Source organism: Eufriesea mexicana, unplaced genomic scaffold (assembly GCF_001483705.2).
Source record: "Eufriesea mexicana isolate 0111107269 unplaced genomic scaffold, ASM148370v2 scaffold1801, whole genome shotgun sequence".
In the NCBI taxonomy this organism is placed as follows: domain Eukaryota; kingdom Metazoa; phylum Arthropoda; class Insecta; order Hymenoptera; family Apidae; genus Eufriesea; species Eufriesea mexicana.
In genome coordinates, this window is record NW_016909918.1 from 1,004,334 (window position 1) to 1,025,965 (window position 21,632).

At 35.7% G+C, this 21,632-nt stretch overlaps 1 protein-coding gene across 1 annotated transcript in view; it reads left to right on the forward strand.

The window, feature by feature from the left end:
* The window catches only part of LOC108549061 (potassium voltage-gated channel protein Shaw), a 92,889-nt gene that overhangs the window by 65,190 nt on the left and 6,067 nt on the right, over window positions 1-21,632 (forward strand). Inside the window, exons 3-4 of the mRNA XM_017902278.1 lie at window positions 11,695-11,889; window positions 17,650-18,691. Coding sequence (XP_017757767.1) covers window positions 11,695-11,889; window positions 17,650-18,691 — 1,237 coding nt within the window. The remainder of the gene's footprint in view (window positions 1-11,694; window positions 11,890-17,649; window positions 18,692-21,632) is intronic.

Genomic DNA, 21,632 nt, shown 5'->3' on the forward strand with positions numbered 1-21,632 from the left:
TTCATTCCCTATTTTGATATGAAATGGGTGTGACACGCGTGAACGCCTTGTATGAACTGGCATCGAAGAGCAAACATATGATATTGACTGTCTAAACGAAACGCGAAATATTTTAAAAACTAAATTATGGTAACACTGTCACAACAGTTTAAAAAATATACGACTTTAAAGACACTTTCACATAGAAATATTTATATCATTCAGAAAAATAAAATTCATATATGTACGTAGTTGAAAACACGAACAGAATGTAACGAAACACAATTTCTTATATATAAAAATCAATATGATTCCATAATAATAAGATTCTTTCAATACGAATAACTAATTACAAGAAAAATATTACAGTTATGTCACATCTTATCCTTCACTATGATCAGTAACAATGTTCTTTCCAAAATATAAAACAATCGATAAAGAGGTTAAGTGTTCGACCGCTAGAATATTTCTCTACCTATACGACTGATCACATCACTCGATAATTCGTATGCTAGAAGTTCTACTGTATCTACAGAGATCGGCATTAGTTTTTCTCCCGCGGCGCTGAAATCGATTTAATATGTCGGTCGTTGACATGTAAACGTTGCACGTGTCATTTACATTCTCCTACGATGTGCTTCGCGTGTGTCGTCGAAAAGAACGATTAGAATCCCTGGAAAGGAATTTCGCATGAAGCGAAAGAGGATCACGAGGGTCCCTGTGAAAATTTCAAAGTAGTCTATAAATCTCTTTACCGCGGCGCGGACAAGATTCGCGCATCTTGAGATTGGATCTGAGGTTATGATTTAGTGAAGAATCTTGTGTAACTCTCCCCAGGCGAATTATTCGCGGTTTTCCATTGCTCGTAAATATTTAAAAATCTAATCTTCTTACCCGGCTGGCCGTTGTAACGCTTTAAAGGGATAGCACAAAACAGCTTACGTCACGGCCCACGTAAACCGATTTTTAAAAGGCGATTATGGTCGAACAATGTCAACGACGGGTAAGCTTATAACGATTTTAAATGTTAATTGAAATCTACTTTTGCGGCGAATATTTGAATTCAGCAAATTATGCTGTACGTCTTTTGATGCTCTTGGGGGAAGGAATATATTAAAGGAGAACGAATATAATGGTGTTTTATTTTTAATACTTGAATTGGTACATTCGGAGAGGGTATGAGAGTTTCGTGAAAAATTCAAATGCAGTGATTTCGATGAAATTGGCTTTTTATCCGATCATGTATAAACCGGTCCTTTTCACTGATTTTTTTAATTATGTATTAGACACACATCGATAAATTTAGAAAGTTCTCGTGTTTTTAATTGATGAATTCTTTCAAGTAGTTTTCGCTGGTACTTGTTTTATATAATTTTTGTTCCATCATCTGCAACGTGAGTCTAATAATAATCTTCCTCCCCCTGTATACTTTATATAGTGCATATTTTAGTATCAATAGACTTATAACGATACAGAAAGATTTCTAAAAATATAGTCTCTATTATAAACATTAATAACGATACTTCGACATACCTTCATTTCGAAATATATTTATATTTTTTGGTTTGAATTCAAATATTGTTTTTATAATTATTTATTATTTTGATTAGTTTTAATTTTTTGATTTATTGTAATTACTAATAAAATTCGACATTTTTTACTTCGAATAATACAAAATAATTTTTAGTATACCAGATACATAGAAATAAATACATTGTATCACAAATATAATTAAATATCGCGACAATAAAATGTATTAACACATTCGATATTTTGAAAATTATTTCTATACTTTACGTATGTTGTAAATACAATTTTTTTTTTTATAAAGAAATAGTGATAGATATAGTTTACCCCATATACTTGAAAAGTGAATACGTAAAACAGTTTCTATAGTTTGATTTAACTTTAGACAATTTCGATCCACGAAACTTAGGTTAGGTTTCGCGAATTTCGGACAAGTGAGTGTTACAATTAACATTCGAAACCGCGAATACGATAAATTATTCTCGAATAGAAAATTGAATCTCGCGCGTCAGAAACTTAACCTATTAAAATCATACGAAAAGATAGCATTATGAAAAAAAAACTATTTTTAATTTCGTCATATTTTATACTAGTCATGAACACACGCTAGGCTACTCATTATCTTGATTTGTGATCTCATTACATTTTTTTACAAACCACCAACTATTTTTTATACATCACGTCACATGATGGCGTCACTGCACTATAATAATGATATTATTATACCAATTATATTATACGAATCCTGTTAGCCATGTTACACAAATATTTTTACAATTTTTATTACAACATTATTTATTTACAACGCTATAATATTTAAAGCTCATAACGCTATAGTGTCATATGAATCCATATTATATGTGCGTCTACGGTGTTCGCTTCCCCCACTCCAGTGAAAACTCGTGACTACCACGCCGTTCTCCGACCAATGAGAGTTCAGAAATTTATGAACGCGTCCCGCGCAATTTTAATGATCGTGTAAAGGGATTTTCGACGCGACCAGGGCGTTTCTGACCGATTAACTGCACGATCACGTCTCCTATATCGTCTTCTAATCGGGGTCGTGTACGTACTTCACGGTTTCCGGTTCTGATATATCGCATTCGCCAAAATCCAGTAACGACAAGCTTGCAGTAATATTCAAATGCGGCCCGCCGCAATCGTAGCATACCATTCCACGAGTCTCTCGTACATTGTACATTATCCAAATTGTCAATCGGCGTCCAATTAGCTTCAAAGTATGGCTTCGTCAGGAGAATTATTCGCGGAATTGCACGTCCGCGTTCACGGTCTCGGCGTTACTCGGTACTGCTAATTGTAATTTTGTCCACACGGAGAGATCCAATTTTTTTTTTTTTTTTTTTTTTTTTGAAACATCAAAAATTAATTTCGAAAATTTTTTTTGAATTCATTCATGTAAAAAACAATGTGATTGATTGTTAAAAGAAAATCGAATTTCAATCTGTTCAATTTGTTCTTGAAAATTAAAGAGATATAATTCAATTTTGAATATTAATCTCTGGGAATCCTTTTTTAATTAGTCTACACAAAGAAATAGGATTGACTCGCGATAAAATATTAAATGTTAATTCTTGTTAACTTTTTTCGGAATTTGTGTATTGAAAATTACATGCGTGGTTTCGAAAGAAATATCAAATATTAATTTTTACGAAATTTGCGAAAATTTGTCCACCTATAGAAATATCATAAATACGAAATATTTAGAGAAGAAATTTATTAATTTCTAAATTAATTTCTGAACTTAAGAAAAAAGAAATATGACATATTAATTCCTGCAATTCCTTTTTCTAAAAATCGTATTGACAGTCGAATATATAATCGATGCCAAAGGAAACATCGAATATTAATTTCTCCTGATTTCCTGAAAAATTAATAACAGAGATGCGAATTTATTTCTCATAATTTCGAGGAAAATTCTAATTCTTATTTTCATACATTCATACACGACGATCTCGCAATAGTCGACGGACAGAAAAGGAATAAGCAAGCCGGAAGTGGAGGATCGTGAAATAATTTCGACACAGCTTCCAGCGGGATTCAGCGTGACATGAATATTTCATAACTCCAGCTTCCTTTATCGACATGGCCGGCAGGAAGTTTTAAGTAAAGCGTGTATCTTTCAGCTTACAATTACCGGCCGCTTTTTAAGGCGTATTAAACTCTCGATAGCTCGTTTACATCGCTGAACAATTTCCTTAGGAGGTATCACGCACAGCAATTTCGCAGTTTGTCTTACCTACTTTCGTACTTGTACCGTATACTCCATCGTGTATTCTTCACGACGTGTAATTGCTACTTTGTTGCAAAACAACGACTGATATGGCCAAAGCTCGCGAAACCGGGAACGGAAATGAAACACGAGTTATTGAGAATTTAATGGAACGTTGTAAAACAGATTATCGTTGTTCCTGTTGGGTTTCAGTACCGAGAAACGAAACCATTGGGATTACTTTGAATAAGGGCTCTCTTTTATTCCACTTACTTCCCTGAGGATTTCTAAATACCTTTTTATCATATTTTAATATCGCATTTAAATACAAATATTAATATTTTAATATTTAACGTTGCGTTTAATATGGAAATCCTATATTCCAGGGAATATAGAAATATTCGAAGAAGCTGTTTAAATTTATCAAGTTGATCTTCATGTTTAATTTTTTCGTTAAGATAAATCTGAGTATTAAAATAACGGCATAATATGGAAATTATTTGTTTTTTTTCTCGAATATGTGAGGAATTAAGAAATATATAGGTTAGGTTAAATAAATTTTTTAAATGGTTTAGGAAATGAATTGTTTAATAATTAATTGACAATATTAATAGGACAATTTTTTAATTTTTCGTGTGCAAAGAAAAATTAAATTCTTGAGGATTTTAATTAACACGAGGACAAGTGACTATAGTCATTTTCATTAACCATACTATTGTACTTCATTGCCAAAATATTCTATAAACACCAATAGTCTTTTTCATATCAATTACCATTAAATAATTGTAATTAAATTTACATATTAATTACAATTTCAACTGTTGAAATTTACGAAAACAGGTCGCATAATTACGAAATATTGCAACATTCAATTCCCACTGGGAAACCATATCCTTCCCTGAAAACTTTCATCGCAATTTCTAAATAACTCAACAAATCAGATACAATTTTTACTCTCACAAACGGGCAAAATTCTTATGTGTACTTAAAAAAAGAATTGCCAAAAACAGACTTCACGATCGCAAAACGTCCGAATATTCCGTTTCCACCAAACAATCACCATTTCATTACCGAAACTTGAAATCGATGACAAAACTCGTGAAACCGGCGTCCGTCAAAGAGTCGAGCGCGTTTTGGAGAGGTACGCAGGCTGATTCGAAATTCGACAACATTCAGCCCGATTTATCGGGAGCAGAATCGCGCCATGCTATCCCCAGGGCTGTTCACCGCGAGGCAAAAGACAGGCGAGGCCGGTCCGGATTAAAACCTCAATCGGTTCCGCTCAATTAACGCAAACAATCTCGTCGATCGGCGTGCAAACGAGCAACGATTATAATCGAATTCCCGTTGGAACCCGGCGAAACGAGGCTGGCCAAAAAAGCCGGCACGAGTTTCCCGGTGATTAGGATTAATCGTGAGACGAAGGTGCGAATCCCAATGCGGGAGCACGCCGAATCACGCGATGAAACGCAGCTCGCTTTTGCACCGTTCAGCGATCCAAATTTATCTCGTCCTTCGATCCGCCCCGCTGAGATTCGAACTGTGATCTGTTTATTAAACAGTGACAGGACCGTGGAACCCATTGATCCACCAGGTGAAAGAGAAAATCGATTGAATCGTGTGTCTCTTTGCAAAGTCCTCCTTTGTCGTTAGGCTGTGCTGCTAGTTGTGTTGAACGCGATCAGTGATCCCCTGGTTAGGAGTAGTGGATGTTCGTGTATGTTCAGATGTTCGGGGCAAAGGGATTAACTCTATTTAATTCCTCTGCCTCGGTGCACTTTGTTACTGTTGTAGAATTCTTGATGAGCTTGAGAATGGCAGGTGTATTGGAATGTGGCGTTCAATTGGATGATTGGGTTGCGTGAGAATGAAGTTAGACACGAATCCTTCGACCTCGCATTTCATTTTATGACAGATCCAAGTCCAATTATGATTTAAAGATCGGAGCTTATGATACAGGGTGAACATGAAAATTTGGGATCTAAGACTTTAGAGGTCTGTAGTATTATATTTACGAAGGTGATTGCGGTTCAGAAGCAATAAATAAATAAGTGGACTGTATTTCGTGTTAAATGAATAAGGATTCTCGTACAAACTTTTGGCAATGATAATGTCTTTGGATCAAAGGAAAATTGCTTCTTTTGGTCCCCTCGTGAGCTTAAATTGTTAGCTAATTTAACACTAGAACTAGTATTCCTAAATACAGTGAGTGCAATTGGTATTAATTAGTATGGTACAATGAAAATAAAAGAGCATACGTAATTGTGACCCTATTTGAACAAAAATTAGTATAATTTTTACCAAATGCAGTTGCACCAATTATGATGATTTAAAGATCAAAACTGATGATACGGGATGAACATGAAAATTTGGGATCTAGAACTTTAGGGGTCTGTAGTATTACATTTACGAAGGTAATTTTTCCGTGGGTCGAGCAATAAATAAATAAGTGGACTGTATTTCGTGTTAAATGAATAAGGATTCTTGTACAAACTTTTGGCAATGATAATCTCTTTGGATCAAAGGAAAATTGCTTCTTTTGATCCCCTCGTGAGCCTAAATTGTTAGCTAATTTAACACTAGAACTAGTATTCCTAAATACAATGAGTGCAATTGGTATTAATTAATATGATACAATGAAAATAAAGGAGCATACGTAATTGAGACCCTATGTGAACGAAAGTCAGTATAATTTTTACCAAAAGCAGTTTCCCATTTTCAGCAATTACGAAAATAAAATGTCATTTACGAAACAAGTCGTTTTGACCCCCCATGATAGTTCTATTGTTAATAACTCGGAGTTCTCTTTCTTAACGCGCTAGTTTTCTGAAAATGGAACCAAGGAAGTCTCCGTTGGAAATGGCGAAAAATCAGAGGAATCCCGTAAGCGCATTATATAGTGACTTTCGGTCACAGCTGACTATTCTAGAGTGAGATTCTAGACTTGGGAGTTTATGACCGAGGAACTGCTATTGAGGTAGAAACTTGGAAAGCGGGTAATCCTGCCAAATAACTAAAAATCATATATAATCCTCGCGAGGAATATAGTGCGCTCGTAAAATCGGTCGAGCTTAAAGCTCCACGTGTTTCGACTTCTGAAACAGTGAAATGAAACATTTGGGGAAAGATGAGGCGTTGGAGGGTCTATCAGTGCCATCTGATAGCAGTTTGAAGTTAGTTCTATTACTAACAGTTCTCTCAGCATTGCTAATAATAATTTACAAATGATTTGGTATTTCTTCAGACGTTCGAAATATTAAATAGAATTTAATAGCAATGGCTATGAATCAAATTAACCCTTTGACTGCCACACCGAAATTACGTGTTTCACTTAGGACGCCAGGGGAGTGCACTGTTCGATGCAAGATTTGTTCTAATATTTTTTTGATCAATGTTTTAATAAAAATTTTTAATTATTCAATGTGGCACTTTAAAATGTCTTCTAATTAGCGCTTATATTCATAATGCACCAACTGTCAATTTTCCTTCAATTTTTACAATTGTAGTATGCTCTATCAGGCGCTCTGGTCATCGATGACCACCTTGGCGTCACAAGAGAAACCGTGGTTGATCATATACGCAGGATTTCCAGCTAGATTAATCCTATGCAGACCGAGATCTGCGTGTCTAATGAACAACAACTCCCTTTTAATAATAAAACTGATTTATTTAATTAACATATTACACTAAGTTCCTCTCAATTCTAACTCTCAAACACACGATCCTCTATTTGCACCCTTACTTAAAGTCAAAACTCTCTCTATCCATACACTGGCTTTCTCTCTCAATCACTCGACTTATTCATAAATATGTCTTCCATTCGCACGCACTCCAGGCATCGTCCTAAACGCCTAAGTGGAAGCCAATGTCACCGTTTATTATTCTCCAGATAGAGTCCTTTGCCGCTCGCCACTCCATATATATGACCAACGTGGCAGTCAAAGTGTCAAGATTCCAAATTAATGGACAAATTTTCCCATTTTACTGTTTGGTGTTAGATACCTAGTACTATAATCTATTCAACGAGATAAATCAGTGAAAAGTCATGTAAAGTTTACATAAAACATGATCGACCAGTATTCTTTTGTCACACGAGTCCCTCACTATTTGATTTCACTATTTATTTTAATATTAGATCATATATAGAAGCTCTAGAGAGGCCTAAGTTTCGACGACTTCAATTGTGTCATCTTCACATCAGTCCAAGTCACTTAGTACAATAATTTACGAGCACACTTTACTTAGGAACTGCAGTCTTGGTGGCACAGATGTTAAATTCCATTCATCAGAAACAGTAGACGTACATAACCCTGTCGTGCACCTCCATTGATCCCCATAACGCGATGAGACAAGATGAGAGAAAATGTTTGATTAATATAGGTATTCACCTCATTCTTGTCAGTACGAAAGGTTTATTTTCATCGTTCCTGTAGGATTTTATTCGGCAGTAAAATTAAATTAGACAGAGAGATGAATGAATTCGAGGGATAAATGAAATCGAAGGAACACAATAGTCGATTATGATGAGCTCCGCGAAGAGGGCGCGCTTGTCGTTCCGACGCCATTTTGCGACTGCCGTTCGCGACGCTCGATTCCTTTATTTTCCGACGCTGCAACGAATTCTAAAGATTCCAGCGTGTGAACAGCGAAGGGAAAACGAGGAATGCGATGAAACAGCTTCACCGTGGAAATTTATTTTTCATTATTTAGTTCATCAGCGAAGATTTAACAATCGATGGATTTAACTGTACGATTCGTGACGTGAAATGTTGTGCTTTTATTTTGCATTAGAGAGAAAGGCGAGCAGTTCTGTATTCTCAGTCGTGGTCAGAGGATTACTGTGTACCGTAAAATCGATGAAGTGGACACTCTTTGTTCTGTTCTCTTACACTTTGTTTTAAAGCAGGATTTTATATATTTTTCTTATGCAATTTCAACGTAGCATTGAAATTTAGGTGTTATGTTTAATACTTAGCTTTGTCTCTGTGTTGTATAATATGTATTTTTCATTTGGTTGTCGCAAATTCGATATAGTTATTGAATAAATCTAACTTCATACATGTAGGCTAAATATTTCTTGTGGGTATTTATTATGGTTTATATGAGATTCAGGGTATTGCATAGAGAATTATGGTATTGAGGACTGGTAATTATAAAATTATATCATACATTAGCCTGATTGTTTTTAGAACTTTCTCTTAAGCTTCTCTTAATTTTAACGAGAATTAGGGAGTTTCTAAAGTCTTAGATCCTTTGTCTTTTATCACCCTGTATAACAATTTTGATGGATTCCAATCGCGAATTCGGCGAAATACAAAGAGGACTTGGAAGTGAGGTCGAACGATAAATAGTGCCTGTAAAGACAATACTAGTTTCGAGGCGATGTTTTTTGTTGGATTTGTCAGGTGGAAGCATCGCTGGTCCGAAAGGGATGAAAAGTATTAGAAGCAATTCGCTAATTGTCGTGCCAGACCAAGAAATGAATTGTTTCTTTGCTTCCTATCCCTGGAAAGAAACTCCAACTTTCCTCGTTTTATTCGGTAAAAATAAAAATTCTTATTTCCTAAACTGAAAAGCATCTATCTGAATTTTATAAAATTCAAAAACCAAATGTTTAAGTAAAATTAATAGAAAATACAAAATTATTAGTACTCGTGAAATTAAATATTCCAAAACCTATCTATAATTTATAAATAATATTTTTTCGTTGTTTGTGAAATTTATTATAGGGATCAATTCAACACTCGAAGACAATGAAATAATTTATTTAGCATTAGAACTTAACAGCTATAAATAATTATGAATCTTAATTAAAATTGGTATTAATTTTGCCAAAAACTTCTGAATATCTTTAGTGACAATAAAAATAAAAAGTCTAAAACAATTCGACTAGCCTGGAACTTCTAATACTAAAAATATATTCGATTCGAATATTGTTATTGCTACATCCAAAATTTAGTATCGATTCTTCGTTCATCACTCTGAAAAAAAGAATTATTTCTAGTCGAAGATTAATAGTCACACATTTATTGGTATAATCACTGGCTTCCATAAAATAGTAATTCTGAACTAAATTGAGTCGAAAGCTATCAAACCTGCCTCCCGACCATAATACCCAATATTCACCGTTACATTCGGTAATAGTGATAGCATCCTAAATAACGATCAGACCATAACTCCCAGATAAGAATCATTATTATTCCACCTAACACCCACAAACTGTCCTCGCATCTCCGATTCCAATGACAGCCTAATAACAGCCTAGGACATTCACTCGAACGACATCTCGACCATAAACCTCCTTTCATTCGACCAAAATCCCAGGGTTAATTATCACCAGATCCACGAATATCAGCTACACGATCTCAATATGCCTGAAATAAAAGCGAAGCGCCGAATTAGCAATAACAAAGAAAGCTGGAGCAAACGATACACTTATAAGAATCATCCCCATTGTCTCTGAGTGTCTGGTTGGTTCCTCGGGTGGGCTGGCACCGATAAAGAAACAGCCCGTATAATAATACGATGATTCAGAACGGCGCGAAATTGTCCCGGGGATTCCGATGTACAAAGGAATCGTGCAAACGGCTGGCTGGTCGGAAGTGTGCCGAAGAATACTCTGGATCCGCGATGCCATTTTCCCCTCGTGGAACCGGCAATTCCACGTGGCAGCCGGAACAAATACGCCACGTAGGGTAACTCGAGACCACGATACTTTCCCCTAGACCCTTTCCACCCTGATGAATTATGTGTACAGTGCAGAGCTGGAAAGTTGGATCGGAACACTGGTTTGATTGATCGTTGTGTTATGGATCTACTCTCCTTGAAAGAAAAAAGATGGCGGTTATTCGTATTCTCCTGATGTGTCATGAAATTGGGCATAATGTAATGGACCCAACTTCTATTAGAGCATCGTAAATATGGTGCCACGCGTATTCTCATTACATGTTATGCAAGTGTCGCATTGACGAATCGGGTGGTAGAATATTGCACGATGCAGGAAGAAAATGGGATCATGGAAATTAAGTGGAATAATGATTGCAGAACTACATTAATAGCAATAAGTAGTGACATGGATGTAAGCTCAGAATGTAGACACTATACATTGGCTGATGCTATGATGGCAATGATAGTGGGTGAATTGTTATCCAATTTTGTTCCGAAAATTGTAATTATAAATTATAACTTCTTTCGAATTGAGATTTCTATTTAACCCTTTGATTAACCTGTTTAATCTCAGGTTAAATAACTTCCTGTCAAATTTTTGTTTTCCCTATATAGAAAAGAAGCAGTTCGGAACTTCCCTGTTATGCAATCGATGACACTTTTGTATAGTAATATAAAAGGAAATCATGACAGTCATTTACAGCAGGAAATAATAAATAGTTATTGTCACCTCTCGAACATCAATTGAACTATAGCATGGAAACAACTTAGCTCTCGGGAGCAAAGAGTTAAATAAGCCAAAGTTACAGTTTCTGATCAACCAGGACACTTGTGTTAATTATTAACCTTGATGTTGTAATTTATTCGATTACTGTATCAATTCCATTTATCCTACTATTAATTCGACGTCGAGAATTTAAAGTTGAGAATTTCGCGAGCATCGAGTGAAGTTAGGTATACCTGCGCGCCATCTGTCCAGCTCGAGCTCAGTACAGAACTCTCTGGTGATTCAGCAAGAGAAAGTAGGAAGGCAAAACTGAAGCTAGACGCAGAATCGCGATCACGTCTCGAAACCAGTTGGTTAGAATCTAGTCGTAGCCCGAATTTTTGGAATGATCCTTTTTGTTTCATATGCGTGGAGATTCACGTACGCTTTGCACGCGCTTTGTCTGTGTCCCGAGGAAAGCACGAACGAATAAAAAAGCACCCTCGAGAGAACGAGAGAGTTTCGCAGGTACGAATAACGATCGTTGTTGCATCCCCCTCTCTTCCACCCCGACCCGCTCTTCTAGCATCGGGACACGCAGGAAACGCTGACAGTCCTCGACAGGTTGGACCTCGATACCGAGATGCCGACCGACGAGGAGCTGGCGAGGAAGTTTGGCTTCGAGGAGGCGTATTACCGGGGTACTCTCACGAGGTGGCAGAAGATCAAGCCCCGGATGTGGTCGCTGTTCGATGAACCGTACACCTCGTCGGCAGCCAAGGTTTGTGATCATTTTATAAATTACATATTTTCCTGTGTCTATTATTTATATAGACAGAATTGACGATTCAAAATCGTTGATTCGAAATGGTGTAGAAAGAGAGCTATTTAGAAAATTTTGTATAAATATTTAGTAAAGTAATAATACGCACTGAGCTCTTCTTTTTAGGTTATGTTGAAGAAATATTTATTTCGTAATATCTTATTCTTTCTTTTACTGGTTATTTTCGATAGTATAATTTTGACATCGTGTACTAATGGGATAATGTGATCTATCAATGAGCTATTCAACTCGTGGACTTTGTAAACTAGCTGTTTGAGTCCCAGAGACTTTTAACCACTTGCGGTGGCAAGGAATTCACAGACGTGTGCCAGAACGGTCCAGTATTTCTGTAACAATTGCCTAACGACGTGTATACCACGTCGTTGATCCAGAGACTTTTAACCACTTGCGGTGGCAAGGAATTCACAGACGTGTGCCAAAACGGTCCAGTATTTCTGTAACAATTGCCTAACGACGTGTATACCACGTCGTTGACGATTCTGTGACAAAAGCATTACGACCTGCGTGACACGTCTTTCCAGCGCAAGTGGTTAAAAGAACACGATGATAGCGCTTGTCTTAATCGAGTGCAAAGAAGCCCAAACGGTGCGATAGCGCTTGGATTTTATGTCGAAAAATCCCAATTGGCTCGATAACATTACCAAAGTTGAGTGCGCCACTTCGACAGTCATTGATAGCACCGTCAGTTGTCCATAGCGTTCGAAATGCACTGGGATTTTTGGACACAAAATCTGAAAAGCGCGATCGCGCTGCTTGGGACATAGACGGTTAGGAAAAGTCGCGTGCAGATGGCGCAACTGTGTTAAGGCGACTTCGCTGTCTTGGAATATTTTAAAGTAAGCTGAAAGTGTTGGGTTGTTTGCAATGATTTTTGATACTTTTGAGATATCTTAAGTAATTGTTTTTCTAAATAGCTCTCTACATACCGGATATTTTAACCTCTACCGTTCAATGTGAATAGTTAATTAATCATTAGTCTGAAATTTATAACGAAATATATAATTAAATATAAAATGCAGCTAGTCCTTTTTCACGCAATTATTCGCAATTATGTATTAAAATAATGTGAGTAATTTATATATATTGTTTTAATAATGCAATATTCAGATAATAAAAATATTGGTATGGTGTATCACGAAATTAATAAAATTGTAGACACTATAACGTCTTGATAATAAAAATTGTAAATAGTATACGTCTCAAATAATAGAAATTTTGGGTAATCCAATTTCGAATCGCGTAACATTCAAGCAATACAATTTGGAACAGTATAACGTTCAAATTTTAAGTATACTATTCGACTAATAGAATACTTTAATAGTACATGTTTGAGTGAGACTCTACTCCATTATAAACTTGACGAACACGTGTCTTGCAAGGTCTCGAATAAAAGAGGTTACGTAAAGGTCAAACATCAGTCTTAATCCTCATGAAACGCTAGGGCAGTTAACGTAGTTATCACAGCAGAAACGAGTCGATAAATCTTCGAAAAGTTTCTTCGTAAAAACAGCTTTTCATTTGTTATTCTCTTCTGCTGATTATGACAAAGAAGCGGATCGAGCTGAAAAGTTTCAATTCTCTTGCGCGGCTGTCGAAACGACAGTACTCCGTTGTAAACAGGTTTACGTTCAATGAAAAAGTTGCTCGTGATAATAAACTTCTGCCGGGTTTCCAATACTACGAAACGAACGAAATTTATGTACATGTATATATATATACATATTTCGCATGCAGGAATTTCCAGAATATTTGTTTCGTTAATTTTCCTTTTATGGTAACATTCATCGGTGAATGAGAAATATCTGAAAATATTTTCGATGCACGCATCGTATTTTCATTTCGAATGACATCGTGCTTTCGAGAGAAACGAGTCATCGGGCTATTAAAATAAATTTTCGTTTCGTTGTCTGAACATTGTTTCTTAGTAATTATGCACTACGATATTTTCAAAAGTGATAATACTAATAATAAAATAATAAATTCGTAGCAATAATAGCAAAATAATTGGAATAATAATAGTAGTCGTGTCTAAATTTAAGGTTAGGTTTGACTTTCCCTAGCACAAGTTAACTTATTGTTAGAGGTTATTTCGTCACATTTTTCATTCTTATATTATATATAATGTGGTAAATAATACTTTCTGCTAAATTTTGTTTCACCAGAAGTACAGTATCATTTAAATGGACAATTTCTCGAGTATGTATTATTATTTTACAATTTTCTTGACGTTCCAGTTATCGGTATCATTTATGACAGGAAGTAAGGCTAAGGTTAGGTTATGCAACGTTAAGTCAACATTAAAGACGTAATCGAAGTACAACATGAAATTGGTAGCGAAAATTTACTTTTCATATTACTTTTCTTCCGGCTTTATTTTCGTTCCATCTCGTCTTACCTATGTCCCCATGTACGATTCCATTCAACTATTATCGTCGTTCTCTTCGAATTCTATTATCCCATCCACGAAGTTGACGTGAAATTATTACAATACCTTTCCGGTTCGTTTTCAGGAACACGGTGATTATTTTAGTTCACAATACGTGGCCATTGTGTCGCACAAAGAAGCTCGAAGGTAACATAAAATGGATCGTGCGACAATTTCTATAACTTGTTATATCCTTTTACGGAAATTTTATTTAATAGATACATAAATTATACATATATCGAAAATTCTTGATCGTTTTTTAATTTTTTCTTTAGAAATATTGTATGGAAGTTCGTTTAAAATTTTCCTGAAGGTGTATCTATTAAAATGATGTTTAATAATTATAATTATTATTTATTACAAATTTTATTAATTTGATCTAATTTTGTTAGAAATGAATATATTATTGAATTGTATTTACATGACATTATATCATATACATATGACACATATTCTTATGAAAAGTGGAATTTTTAAATTACCTCACAAGTAACGAAACAGAGTAGAAAAAAATAATCATCTTTTATAATAATTAAACAACGTGTTATTAATATTAAATTTATACAATTTATTTAAAATTCGAATCTTTTATATTGTAATTAATAAATAAATGAATAAAATATAAGAAAAGGTTTCGAATGTTTAATGATACTATCTTTTCTATGACCAAAAAATGATTAATTTTTCAATCTTTTTCATCAGTTATGTTAACGAGATTCATTTCAGGGGCTAGTCTATGGCCCCTCATAACCCGATACCACAGGCAAAAAGCAAGTGTGAACGTAAATTCTTATTCATACCGAAAGTTAACCTAAGTACATGTTTCATGGTAACGGTGAGAAAGCAGTGTTCTAAAGAAAATCGATCTGTAAAGGTAAGAGCGTGCCGATCACGTAGCTTAACTTTTAACGTTGTTACAAAGAACGAACAACGTTACCGTGGTGGTGCCACGGTAACAGGATTTTCTATGGAAGTTTGCGAAGCGTTAGACTCGCACAGGCAATACCCGTGACAATTCCGGTTTCATGGTTCAACGTGATCCATCGCGAGGCTTTATGGCCTATTCAGATTTTCTTGTAACGCTAACCACGTTTTGACGCTCATAATGAAGCTCCTCTATGGAACTTTACTCGCGTGCTAATAGCTTTTTCACGAGTAATACCAAACTTTCGAGTCAGTTTCTCGATCCTGGATTCCTTTATCTCCTTACTTACGATTAAATTCGTTGACCACATCGCGATTGTATAAATCCTATTTGAAGTATCTTAGTTTAGTATTTTTATGTCGTAATAATAACTGTAATAATAACTATCGTTAAATATTGCATTTTCTCTTGGTTACCATTTCTGAAAGTATTCATCCATAGTAGCAGAAATTATTTTTCCTTATTACTTGATTAGATTAGTAATTAAAATAAATTTATTTATTTAAATTTGTAATAAATTTATTTTCATTGGAAAGTATTATAATGGAAACATAGTCTTCTCCAGAGCTGAAGGAACTGAATTATTCTGAGCTGAAGATGTACGAAGTATAACATAGTTATAAACACTGACAAGAAAGTCAAAATTAATTAAAATATATTAAATTGACAGGAATTTTTGTATGAAAAAGAATAAAATTTCAAATTTTTTACTCATTTTCAATCATTCTAAAATCAATTCCCAACCACTTCTCAGGAAGTACAGGATCTGTTGCCTAATTACTGTGCACAGATGAGATAATGACTAGCAGAAGGAATGCAGGTTTGATTGGTCATATTGTAACAGAACTACTTGCTGTAATATTATGGAGATAAGGTACACGAATCTTCGTTGTTGGTTGAAAGTATCAGGTCTACAAAGCAGATCGTGTAACTTCGCATGACAAAGAGAACGAGCATGCATCTCTTGGTGTCACGAAGACAGATGATATAGAGCAATAAGGAAAGACACGAAGCACGTAGAATGAGAGTTTCGATAATTAGCACAAGATAAAAGACTAAATCATCCAACTGTTATTTTAACTTATGTCACCCAGTCTAAACCAAAAAGTAAGGATTCCTAAAGCAGCTAAGATAAAGTCAGCATCTTCTGATCTTTGCACAGTAATTCAGCTGAACTGTAGAACTACTAAATCCATCAAAATAACTGAAAACACACAACTGCTTTCAGTAAAATTAACATTAATATTTATCAAGATAGAAATTCGCTGAATTATTTTAACCCTTTGCACTCGACGATTTTCTGGCTAGAGAAGAGTAGAAATTCAAAGATTCTCTACTAAAAAACTGACGATACCTTTTTGAGCAGTAAATAAAGAATTGTATAATAGAATCTTAAAATTATTTGACTTCGATACTTCGCACATTGTTACATTACATTAAATTTGATATATCAATTAATATCTATCTTTCAAATTTTATGAAATGGTGACCGAAGCTCACTTCTCGAGTGCAAAGGGTTAATCTCGTTGTCTTTCTCTGGCCAGTAAGATTCAAAATTAGAATGGAATATTTTAATAAAATATTTTGTTATTATTTTTAATAAAATAAAATACTTCTTTATTACATTCGGTGTATTTAAACGAAATATTATATTCTTGCTCGTCCGAGGATTGTGACCTGGAAGACTATGAACCCATAGCGTGTGTAGGGGCTAAACGATTCCGAAGAAAACTGCTTCAAGCTGTTATATATCGGTTTCAATTGAAACAATTATAATCGAAATGATGTTACAAGTGTTATAAATATAGTGGTTCTGGCGTATGTGGACTTCGGTTTCGATTCTTGAAAACTAATATTACTCGTTCTATATTGGTTCTATATCGATTCTACATTGCTACTATATTAGTTCTATATCGGTTTTACATCAGTTCTATATTAGTCCCATATTGATTTTATGTCGATTCCATATCGGTTCTATAATTTTTATTTTCCTATTCCGTATTAATTTAAAAACCCTCGAATGATGGATGCACACCCGGCAAACCGGGGTACTTCTCAAGAACCGAAACCAGAACGGATATAAGCCAGAGCCACTCACAGCAGTCGCAACATTACTTCACTTCTGTAGCTTTGAGAACCCGAGACCTGTAACGTACAACCTCTCGAAATCCTCTCTTTTCAATTCCTAGGTATAAGTAAGGAATACGAATAACAGCAAGGAATACAGGGTTAATTATCGTCATCCTTCTACGCTATATTTAGATACACGTCGTAGGCCAGTAGTTCTAGCGTAGATCGACGTAATGTTCGGGAAAAACAATAATGAAATACCCGAAATGTTTCGCAGGGGGTCAGCATAATGTCGGTGCTGTTCATCTGCATCTCGATCGTGTCGTTCTGCCTGAAGACGCATCCGGACATGCGCGTGCCGGTGATCGTGAACCGGTCGGTGAACACGGGCAACGGGAGCTCCTGGGTGGTGGACAAAACGCATACGAACGCTCTCGACTTCTTTTTCTACATCGAGTGCGTGTGCAACGCCTGGTTTACTCTCGAGTTCCTAATACGGATTACCGCGAGCCCGAATCGCTGCGTGTTCATCAAGAGCTCGGTGAACCTGATCGACATGGTCGCGACGCTGAGCTTCTACCTCGACCTGGCGCTACAACGTTTCGCCTCTCATCTGGAGAACGCGGATATCCTCGAGTTCTTCAGCATCATACGTATCATGAGACTGTTCAAGCTGACCCGCCATTCGTCCGGCCTGAAGATCCTGATCCAGACGTTCCGCGCCTCAGCCAAGGAATTAGCCCTCCTCGTATTCTTCCTCGTCCTCGGCATCGTGATCTTCGCCAGTCTGGTCTACTACGCGGAGCGCACCCAGTACAATCCGCAGAACGACTTCAAGAGCATACCACTGGGCCTGTGGTGGGCTCTGGTCACTATGACCACCGTCGGTTACGGGGACATGGTGCCTAAGACCTACGTAGGGATGTTCGTCGGCGCACTGTGCGCCCTCGCCGGTGTACTCACGATCGCCCTGCCTGTGCCCGTGATCGTCAGCAACTTTGCGATGTATTACAGTCACACGCAGGCGCGAGCCAAGCTACCCAAGAAGAGACGCCGCGCGCTTCCTGTCGAGCAGCCGAGAGTCCGAACTCCGGGTGCACCGTTGGGAGCTGCCGGGGTAGTAGGCACCACGGGGCCACCGGGATGCACCCAGCAGCACTTGCAGTCGGGTGGGCCCACTTCTGGGACCGGTGGCCTGGCTCCTGGCCTTGGACAGACGCCCGGGGTTGGATGTCCAGGTGGCCAGGGGCCCCAGAACAGACGGATGAACGCTATCAAGACCAATCATCCCAAGGATGTTTCGTTCGCCACGAAAGCAGGTAAGTTCTCCAGACTTGTTCCCTGGTTACAGTTTGGTTAGGTTAGGTCGTTGCTCTTTGTTACCCGGTGACCCCGATTGCGTCTAATCCCTTGCACTGGTCGCGTTTATAGCGAGTGTCGGTGATATAGCAGGATCGTAAATGATTGTGCCAAGCGGCCGCATCGATTGATGTCGCGATGACATCGTTGATGGCTCGTCGATTAGGGTCTCGCGTAGTTTGAAGCTGTGGATGGTAAAATGTGGTACAGCAAAGTGAAAGAGGTCGCTGATTTCTTTTTAATTCGTGCCGCGTTCGTTTAGAACTGGCTCTCGAGGGTTTATGATCGTTAAATTGCGTTTGGTATTCCGAATGTTTAAACGAACTTCGACTTCTCGCAAATCGTGGCCTGTAACACCGAGCAATGGAAGAATGCATTCGAAATCGATATCCTATGACAGTGATCCGCGCTCTCGATATTGGATAGTTATTTGAAGTTGCTTTATTGACATTTGGAATATTGGTAGTTTTTCCCCGATTGATTTTATGACTTTGCTACGTTACTCGAAGCTTCTATATCTGTAAGGATAAAATGGCGCTATGGGGATAAGTTAATGACAAGTTAAAGGGACGAGTGAATTAAGAGAGTAAGAATATATGTACGTGGAAGGATATTTTTATACTGAATTTGAAGAATAGGTAAAGCAATGAGGAAGTTCGATTTGGGAATACATTATTTTTAGAAAAATAATGATTTTTTGAAATTACAAAGGATGGCTTTTTAAAAATTTCTTGAATAATAAGTTTTTAAAATTAAGGAGAGGTGGTGATGATGATAATTGAAAAATTATTTTAATAAATTTGGTTTTTGGATAATTAAGTATCGAAGTTAACAAGATTTCAGCTGTAATGAAAGTATGTTGAGTCAGTGAGTCATGACATATATATTAATATAAATAATAGTTGTAATTTAGAAGGAAAATAATAAAAGTAATGTATTTAAAAAATATAAATGATAGTGATTAGCACTCTTTGTTATTATAGTGTTATTAGGAACTGTTATAGCCATAAAATTCCTCTATAGTATTTTATTTAATTCCAGAATGACGAGTGATAAAAATTGAATTACACTTAAAATCTTAATACTTATATTATCCTGTGATATAGATTACTATAGTATTTAATTTCTCATTTTTAATAATATGTATTCACATCATATTCTTGCACAGATACCTACATATTAATAATAATCACTGATCAATAATGACAATTTAACAAAAAGGAATGTCTTATAATTTAATGATCTCGTATTAAAAATTTATCATTTTCATAAAATTTTGAAGACACTAAAAAATTACTAGAATTTAAAAAACTGAATTACAGTTGCTTCCAGTACCTTCCTTAGCTATTTTATTTATCGAGTTTCTATTATTATATTAAAAACGATTAAATTACATATTTTCATAAATTGATGCTTAATTAAAATGTCAAGGAACGAAGAATATATTCAAGCTATTTACGTTAAATATATTTATTATTTAATTGAGAATTTATTTAAATAAAATAGCACGAGAATATATTTTAAATAACGTAGCAACAAGTGCTCTTAAATTTAGAATAAGGTATTTTATCTCCATAAAGGCAGAAGTCCTGCAACAACTCAATACGAAGAATGCTACAGTGATATTGAAGTAGCCAACTATTGATGGATTTCAAAGCCACTATCGTAACATTTCCAATCACCCACTCGTTTTCCCCTCTTACCTACTCTTTTACGTTTTTATGGGCAAAAATGGTACCGCAGTCGCGAGAGAGTTGAACGATAAAAAAGGAACGAGCAGAGTTCGAATGAATTGAAATTTTTCCCCCGGTAATAGCACTTTCCTTTTTATTAACTCCATTTGCATAAATATAAATGCCATAATTTTGCATTCGTGCTATAATATGGAACAAAAGTAATTTAAAATGAAGAATCTGCAGTGGTGCCCTCTTGTCTTCGATACCTAACCTCTTAAAGCTCACAAAAATTCGTCCAGTTTAACAATCAAAAGCGATGTAACCTTTTATTCCATGAAATTATGGTAAATATATCACATCAAGATTTTTATATTTTTATTTTTCATATTTCATATTGTATATAAATAAATTCTAGCTGAAACTTGTATAGGTTATGTCAACTTTTTTAACGTAGCATGTTGCAAAGAATATTATATGAATAAATTTTTTTTAAATTCTGAGAGATCATGTATCAATATTGATTATCAAGATATACATGGATGGTTCATACTTATTGAAAGCAGTATACTATAACTGAACATGGGATTTATTACTAATTACAGTAAAAGCATCTGTAGAAATGCCAAAATTCCAGTAGAAATTAAATTTGAGGTTATGGAGTTTGGATACGAATATTTTGAAAATCATTGAATCTTTTTTCAAATTCATCGAAATTACATTTATAACAAAATGTATATATTTATAAGCTTTAGGAACCCATAATGTGACATCTCTCACGCTATTTTTTTTAACTTTCTTTCTTTACTTAACCATTATTTTCATCACAGAACACGAATTCTGAGAATTCAATATTTCCTATTAATATTTCCCAAATTCTAATAAAATCAAAAATCGCTGGAGCCTGTTAAACTTCGCTTTATCAGTTATAGGTTAGGTTCTTACAGTGGATGCGTTTTCTAAAGAACATAGTCATACTGCGAACGTTCCATTCTTTAAATATCTCGTAAAAATGAAATACCTCGGGAATAATCGTATAAGTCAGCGGTTCTCAACCTTTTTCTTGATCATCACGACAAATCACGTGCCATTTTGTAACTTATATTTATCCATTGCAGTATATCTCTCTATATACAATCGTGAAATTTTATATAATTTAATTCAATTCGCATAATGCTTGAAAATATTTATCAGAGGTTGACCACTCGTACAAAGTCCATTTCCCTAC